At 47.1% G+C, this 9117-nt stretch overlaps 1 protein-coding gene across 1 annotated transcript; it reads right to left on the bottom strand.

The window, feature by feature from the left end:
- Positions 1 to 314: 314 nt before the first annotated feature.
- LOC128892984 (transcriptional regulatory protein AlgP-like) lies at positions 315 to 1199 on the bottom strand. The gene has a single exon (XM_054153676.1). The coding sequence runs from the start codon at positions 1197 to 1199 to the stop codon at positions 315 to 317; it is 885 nt and encodes a 294-aa protein (XP_054009651.1).
- Positions 1200 to 9117: the final 7918 nt, after the last annotated feature.

Genomic DNA, 9117 nt, shown 5'->3' with positions numbered 1-9117 from the left:
CCCGCCCGCCGGGAGGCGGACCCAGGCACTGCCAACGCCATTGTGGGTCCTCCTACTGTCTCTGGTCTTAATGTCCGCGGGTCCACAGCCCGTGGCAGCAGCCAAAGCCGTCGCCACCGATTCCGGGGACGCGCCGTCGTCCAGGCCGACGATGCGTATGTCCGCGAGTTTCGTCGGCCTGGCCACCTGGTCGTCAGTCCCGCGAAATACTTCGCGCAGCATTCCGGCCAGCTTATAGGCCTTGGCAGCGCTTTCTGGCCCCGGAACTTCAATTATTGAGGCGCCCGTTTGGCCCCTCCTAAACCGGATGCCGGTTATACCAGCGTCCTCCAGCCGGAGGCGCCGCCTCTTGGCCGTTTTTCCGGTCCTTTAGCGGCCGGATGCTGGCGAGGCTGGGCGGCGACGGCGGCAGCAGCCTTGTTTTGGCCGCGCCGCACCTTCCTTCCGACGACTGCGGCCCAGGATTCTCTGGGCGCGTTATTTAACGCCGGTGGCTGGGAGGTGGGCCCTGCCTTCGTTGGGGCAGCGACAGCGGCGGGCGGGTTGTTAGTGCTTTTCACGGCCTGCAATAGGGCCCGCCGCTGGGGCGGCTTCGCAGGCGGCGGCGCAGGAGGCGGAGCAGAGGGTGCCACTGACGGCAGCGGAGTTGTCGTCGTCGCTATCCGACGCTGCCGAGGCCGCGTCTGGGCCAGCTCGGCGGTCGGAGGCGGCATCTCCACCTTCATAGGGGCCACCGCAGGCCGCGGCGGACGAGCCGCGGCGGGGGGACGTCGCTCTTTGGGGATGTCGGCGATGGATCCACGGCCAAGCAACTGTTCAAGTTCGTTCACCCGGGCGCGGAAGAGGAGCGTCGTACGCTCCAGCTCCTCCTCGCGCCCGGTTGCCGTTGTCCTTTTTCCCTGCTCCACGGCGGCGTGTTTGATAAACAACGCCGCCTCGCGGAGCAGGCGCACGAACGTCCCCTTGAGGTTGTTTGACTGACTGGCCACCTTCTCGATGACCCCTACGTGGTCAAATATGACCGCTCCGAGGTCAGGTGTGAGGGTCAGTCTCATCTCCTTCGCGAGCTCCTCCTCCCGCGGAAGGGGTTTACTACTCCGGGAGACGGGCGGTGCCCTGATGGACGGATCCATGGCCGCCCGCTCTCGATCCATCTCGTACCCCTTTAATGCAGCCTCAATGGCCCTTTTTTTTGCCATCGTCAGGCCAACATACTCCCCCGTGGAAAGGAGGCATCCCCGTTAACGTGCCCTCGCGGAGCGCGTGGTGCGGAACGACGCTACCGATGAGCCATCCGACTTCTCGCCGCTAAGGGGTAGCGAGGCGGAATCAGACACCCGCCGCCAAAACTTACCCGCAACTGCGTCCACGCGCTCGACGCTGATTATCGCCGGCTTCAGTGCCGGCGTAGCCCTGTCCACATACAGGCCCGGAGGCCCGGGGACCGTGTTCGTCGCTTCAGTACTCTTCCCTGTAGCAGTGTTACGTGCGGGGGCCATGAGGTCCACCCCGCGCACGTCCCGGTCGTCGGATAACGACGCACCGGTGGCCCGGTCAGCCACCACCGATGCGCCGGTACTGGGGGATCCGAAGCCCCCTGCACCGTAGACGTTCATTCCATTCAGTTCCATTACTCATGTCATAGGGTGCCCCATTGCGGGCGGGCACCGTACCCTGAACTCCCTCTCACTTGCCGTGTCGTCAGCAATAAATCCGTCATGTTGCCATCTCACCGCGTTCGCCCTCTGCATCCAGCAAGTCGGTTCTCGCAAGCGATCGCTGACTCCTGAAGCGGAGGCCCAGGAGCACCACGAGGAGGTGTGGTGAGTGGACTTGACCGGGCGCAGCCTGCCGACTTCGCCGAAATTCCCCGCTCAGGGGGACACCGAAGCGTTTCCCTGGTATAAGGGAACATCAGCTAGGTCGTGGTTTTTGACCGGACCTGGGGGTTTGTGGAAGAGGCGTGGTGACTACGACCAACTGGCCCAGTGCCAGGAAAGCGTGCGTCCAGCCTCATGCTCCCACACTCAGTACCTATGTTAACTCAGGATTAGTATAGTTAACAATAATACATTTATTATTATTTATGCAAATGTGAAATTTGCTATTTAATGGTGATGTATGCGTTAAAAGTACTAGTACCAACCCAAAAAATCGTATCCATACTCATGTTGAGACGTTGACTTCAGTAAACAATATTAATAATTAAGCGACAACAATTATTAATATTTAAAGCGACAACATTGAGAATTAGGCTTAAAGAAAGTGGACAACTATGAAGGCACTTTAATCCTCGGCAGGAAACGCCAACTGAAACAATTCTCGAGCGAGATAGATAAGGGACCGAGACCCAAAACACCGCCAGCTTCCCAAAACATCTTGATAGCGCGCGAAACTATCAAGAACAAAGGAACAAAATCTTACGTGCTAAATTCACACGATGAATTAGTCAGTCCTCTCCGAGCGTTCGTAGCGAACACATCGTCTCCGACATTTTAGCGAATATATTTTCGAAGTTCAAAATTAGGAGTTTCTAAGTTTTCGTTGTGCACAGGAGTCTCTGCGAATAGAGCTCCCCGTACCATCTGTCGCAAATCTTTGTACTTTAATATTTTTCTGCTGTCGAGCAATGACAGTTCAATAAAATTCAAGTTTAATTAAACCAGTGTCGCCTTTCTACTCTATTTTACTGAGTGAATTTAGTTTTTTATTGTGTTAGTTATTTCTATTTCGTGAATGTGATTAAGTGAACTACTTAAGAACATTGTGAAAGAACGTGCTGAATCCTTCAGGCTTACACCTGCCGGGGATTTCGTACAGCTCTGAAACAAATCGGCAGTAGATTCTTCGGGTAGAAACATACACGGAACTCGTATATATGAAGGAATAAATTAGCATTCTTCAGGTTTACACCTGCCGTAGATGCTGATTTTTCTGGAATAACAAACGAGACACGGATGTCAATCTCATTTTAATTACGTTCAAGGCAGCTAAGTCGCCCGCATCGCATCGAAGATACATCAAAAGTGTCATTTTAATAGTTTGGAATTGAAATTAATTAGATAATGACCAAATTTAACCATCGTAAGGGACGTCGCGCCCAACTTCGACGTGTTTTCGCAACATTAAACACTACGGGTTTTTATCAGGAAAACTTAGGAATAGATCCCGCGTTACCGCGAATCCTATCCAATGAACCAGCGAATCATCTATCGTACCGCGTAGAGCCGTTTCCTGACACAGTTTCATTGGGGAGAGCCTACGAAACACTCGTCGCTGCCTTATTCGTGGAAACTCCTGGCCATTCCTCCTCCGACGACGTCACAATAATCGAGGGCCACTACAATGACGACGTCGTGTTCCTGAAGGAAGTTATCCGCCCTCGTTGGCAATTAATCGAATTCAGAAGCGATTTCTCGACGGCCCGCAGTCTTCCTACATCGTACGTGGTTGGAGATTCACGTGCTCCATCACCTGCAAGTCCACTATAAGGTAAGTGTATTAATAAATCCCTCATATTCTTATAAAGGAAAATAGTCGAGTTAATAAGGCAGAAGGCCCCGCGCATGCCCTAAATACACGAAAATCGAACACGTTGGCCGTGCTGACTGAATTAGTTTACTGATTCAATTCGGGACGTGACAGCATTACTTGACAGGCTCCACTTCTGTCGAAAATAATGTATATAGGTTGTTGTTAACAATTTTTAACAACAATTAGACGCCTTAGCGTAGGAATGGAAATCAAGAATTTAGTTTGATTTTACCTTTTGGCTTTATTCAATAAATTTCTCATTTATTAAAATAATAGTTCATGTGATTGTTGTAAACAATTATTAATGATCTCAGGCGCTTAATTATTAATATTGAGGCGAAGCTGTGTCGCGTATATGCTGATAATTAGGCGTTTTTTTATTAGTTAACAAATTTCCTATTTGTTTAACCCTAGGTTTAACGCAATTGTTTATTAACGATTTTATATACAAATTTAGGCGAGTTTGATGTTTGTATGAGGTGTTACATTCGGCCCTTAACCCATGACCGATTTTAATTATTTAAACGTTTAAACAATAATTAATTGATGTTAAATTATTTATGCCATTTCCGAGTTGACAATTAATAGTGTTACGTCGGACCAAGGGTCCCACGTTGGAGTTAGCAAGTAAGTTAGAGATAAGATAGACAGAGATAAGAGATAGTTAAGAAAAGGATAGTAATAAGATGTCTAAATAGAATAAGACTAAGACGTATGAATAAGCTCCGTATTTTAATCTCTAGAATAACATTCCATCTTAATCGCCAGACTAACTTCGCCGTAATCTTTAGAACAACATTCTCAGTAATCGCATATCAACATCCGCCGAATATCTTATGTACACATCCGCCGATAACTTTAAGAATAACATCCTCCAAAAATTATACCATCGCCGAAACTCAGATAACTATAAGCGAATACTTCTAAGAAACCTCCTGTAAGAAAAACATCAGGTGACCACTTGCGAACGATATATAAACCCTCTGAAATTGTAACACAGCGCTCAATCGCCCGGTATCGTCGACGGCTACGAACGCCCGACTTTGTCGTCACGTTCTTCGCCGATACTCAGGGTTCGCTACGCATTAAAACATAAAGTATATTTTTATTATTAAATAAAAGTGTTATTCAATTCAGTTTGAATTCTCTCATTAATTATTCTACCTCGCGTCTCAACGAGCTCGTTAGAATAATTCCCTCAATTACGCTTGATTCAGAGGTGCGCGAATCAGCCGCACGGGATCTACTTACTGCATAATTGAGTGGCCACGCCTACGCGTACTCAGAGGTGCACGAATCAGCCGCACGGGGTGCTTTGCGTACTTGGCGAGATATTAGCTCATGGGACGTACGCGACACGGAGGCCGTCGTTATCATCTACGGAAAATAATTAGAGAACTGCACGCACCGGCGTGCATTGCCAAGTCGGTAGAATCCGATATCGCGATCGTGTGGAAACTCGCGACCATCGACGTGTCGCCCATTGACCACGATCATCAAGGAGGTCACCCAGACGACCCTCGCAAGGCGCTGCGAAGCCAGGGATACCTGGACGACCATCTCTGTCACGAGGACGCATACACACGGATTCCAGGCAGACGACGGGCGTAAGTACCGCGTGGCCTAAAAGATTGATCAACAATAACGACCAGGTGAGGACAATAGCTACGCTATGACGCGCCGGGTACCCTGGGACGTAAAAAATTTTGGTTGCAGCGGTGGGATACATTCAATCACCGTGTGTCTTTATTCCAAGTGACGAGATTCCCATACCAATAACGAATTTGGTGACAGTATTACAGTAACAAGTTTATTACGTTGTTTTGCCGAAATATCTATTCCGAATAACAAGGTGACTCATCGTGTTTACGCGAAACGAGGAGTCACATTTTATTACTCTGTTTTTCCAAAACTCGCTCACCGAAGCGACTCCGCTGCGACCGACCGCAGGTAGTCGACCGCTGCGCGCGCAACTTCCCCCTCCGCGTTACGTACCCTCTCCACGTGTCCAAGCGTCACGCGTCAGCACAGCCGCGCAACGGCACAGTCCGAATCGAGCACTCCAACAGAACGAGTCGAAGCAAGAGAAAGAACTTTAAAAGTAAATTCAATTTCCGCACGAAACCGAATTTCTGCGCTGGAAACTGCGCTTTACGAGCTGCGTTTCGCCATGGCTGTAGAAATAGAGGTATAGTGTGGTTTGACAGTTAAAATCAATTACTACGTCTCTTGTCTAACCGCGCTAAAATGAATAGCGCTTACCCAAGCTGCCATTCACTAAAAGCTGCAACTAAGGCAAAAGACGAGCTCATTTTTTTTTTTACAATCACTAAATTTTTTTTTCTAAAAATTAGAATCGTCAAAAACGAAAATGAAGTTGCCGAGCTGGCAAGAAGGTACAGGCCAAACGTCAAAAGTTAAAAAAGCCAAATACGGACGAAGTTACTACGAATGTAACAGAGCCAACGCCAGAATTCACAGTGCCGATCATTACGAACATAGAAACATTACGCGAAACGAATTGCAAAAATCCACCCGACGTGGAAGTGATAGATTTGTGCGACGACAGTGACACGGAAACGATCCCCTATCGTGAACCGATTGACGAAATCCCTATATTTAGCGATCCGATCGAGGAAATAGACACAACGTACGCAATTAAAGTGCACTCGCATGAGTATATTCCGCACGATATACTCCTCGAACAAATTGGAAATAAGGTACCGCGCACAATACCACGGAAGGTATACGAATGGTGTGAATTTCAATTTAAATTTGGTAATCTTTAAATAAATTTTTGTGTTTTCATATATATATATAGCATTCCTTTATATAAATTTTTCCACCATGTCCACTTCGGGCCACGAGTTCCGTTCCGCGTCAAAAACCGCCGCGAGTGACGTACTAAGCGAACATGAGCTCCGCGCTCTTGAAAACAGCTAGGCGATCGCGAGAAAAGACTTCGCGAAGAAGCCGAAGCATTAGATCGCGAACGATCGACGTTAGAAAATGAACGCCGTGAAAAGGAAAACCTACAAAGAGAATTAGAAGCAACGCGCCGCGATCAAGGCCCCGCGATGGCTTCAGCGTCAACATCAATATCCACTGCATCGACAGTACCTATAAACGAGCCATGGGAATACACTCTAAAAGAGGCCATGCAAACGATTCCTGCGTTCGACGAAAGTAATCTTCCAATTTTACAATTCTCGCGTATTTGCCGACGCGTACGCGACATCGTTCCCCTTTCTGCCGAACGAACATTAACGCGGTTAATAATAACGAGATTACGCGGACGCGCCGCGACAGCAATAGAGGACGAACCGATAGACGACGTTACAACGCTTTGTAACCGATTAAAAGACGTATTTGGTCCTAGCAGGAACGCAGACCAATACCGCGGAGAACTAGCAAACATTTACATGGGACCTAACGAACGCATTTTAGATTATATCTGTCACGTCTTGTTTCAGATCAAAATGCCGAAGCTGTGCGACAGGAAGACCCGCGTCAAGACGCGAAAAAGTGGTTTCGCCAACTGTCTAGAGGCCTGGCGGACGAATACACGTCCCTACAAGCGTAGCAGTCGATATTGGGAGTTTAAGGGCAATAATAAGAATTTATTTGTAATTAATTATTATAAAAATAAAGATTTTCACACCACTCGTATATGGGCGTTGATATTGAATTGTTTAGAATGTCCCCGTAATTATTAACGTATGTCCTTAAGAGATATCCCGGAATTTCAGAATGATCGTTTACCTTAAGAGCCATGGTTGTGTCAATGGTTTCCAGGTAAGAATCCTCGTCGTCGTCCTCAGTCAGGTCTATGACTGGGATCTCGTCAAAGTTTGACGGATCGTCGAGAATAAATGTAGAAGCCTCTGAATCGATAGGCGATGACGGTCGGTTAACCACGATTCCGGGATTAGACGGGTGAACGAGAGGTTCCCGATATAGGGCGAGCGCGACTTGTAATGCTTTGACGCGAGAAGCTAAATCGTCGTATAATTTATGTAGATATTTCGCGAGCTCCTTCTTTTGATGTTTCTTGATTCCTCCGCGACGACTCCTCCTGTTCAGACGACGCGTGCGGGACCGTGGAAGATTCTGCTTATTGTTCTATTTGAAATGATTCGAAATATATTATAGTGTAAGAATAGTTAAAATCGGACGGGATTGGCATTAAACACAACAAGGCCGAGTGCTAAGTAGCAACCCAAGCTATGAAGCGAAAAATGGAAAGCCCGTGAATGACGTTTGAAAATAAATATCACAAGATCTCTGCTTCCATACCGAGTGCTGTCAAGCGACCCTGGTGATGAAAGAAGAAAAGTCAAATCTCGAGATGGTATTGGAGAGATCAAATGTCGTTCCTCTGAGTCTTCGCTCCTTGGTAAGAGCGCGACAACACTGGAATCGAGTGCTACCGTAATCAAAGAAGTAATTTAAATTAGTCTAAAGTAGATCTGGGTCTGGAGGATCGTTAATAAAACGCGCACAATAATGAGGTAACCAGTAAAAACACTTTATTTAATCGTTAAATAAACTAATAAAGGGGCGTACGATGCGCAAGAATTATGACAATTAAAATAATAAGAAGACGTACGATGCGTCGGAACGATGAACAATAACGATTCACAAAAGAAGTATAAAGCGTGAATTGCGGGCGTCTGACTCGCACGGACGCTGGTAGAACGAACGAAATGAATGAAGCGTGTGTACCGACTAACTGCTTTAACTGACTGTGCGGACTGAGCTGTGTACGATGTGAGACTAACTGAACTGAACTGAAGACTGGTCTGTCGGAGCCGCGCAGGGCTCGTATTTATCGCTGGTTGACGCATGCGCGTTATGCTTGGCACTCGCCGAGAGCGATACAACAATTCTACAATTCTCCGAGAGCGATGAGACTCCTGAGCGCAATCACTACTCCCCTCCGCGTCGATCGATGGCGCCACTACGTGTTACGTCCTACCCTTACACACACATATATATTTATATATACATGTATGTACACATATTTTTTCGCGACATTACCCTACATTATATACCTACTATCAATAAACAATCACCCGCTATTAATATCATTTGCCTACTGTCAGTAAATAACTACAGATTATTATTATTATTCACCGTCGATAAATAACCACACGACATTACCATACTATCATTTACCCACAGTCGATAAATAGTCATATATTATTGTTAACACATATTTACGGTCGACATCTTACACACATACTAATGCATTAATTAATCTACGTTGCGAACCATCTATATTAAGCACACAGGAAAAAATATTTTCCCACGAGTAATAATCTCTAACAGTAAGAAATTAAATCCTAGCAAGAGATTAAGCGAATAATCAAAGCACGAGAAGTAATACAATATTAAACATCCGTTCGCCTTCGACATCGGCAGACGCCGGGTCAACAATAGATAAAGCACGTTCAGTCTCCACGGTCCAGCTCACACCGGATGCGGAGTCAGCAAAAATAAGGCACGCCTTTCCGAGGCGTGCGACTCAAGAAAGCGCTGACCGAAAGATAAGCACCTGCGAGTGCCAAGCATAACGCGCAT

Source organism: Hylaeus anthracinus, unplaced genomic scaffold (assembly GCF_026225885.1).
Source record: "Hylaeus anthracinus isolate JK02 unplaced genomic scaffold, UHH_iyHylAnth1.0_haploid 2, whole genome shotgun sequence".
Lineage (NCBI taxonomy): Eukaryota > Metazoa > Arthropoda > Insecta > Hymenoptera > Colletidae > Hylaeus > Hylaeus anthracinus.
The sequence above is the reverse complement of the archived record's forward strand: the minus strand, read 5'-3'. Positions and strand labels throughout refer to the sequence as shown.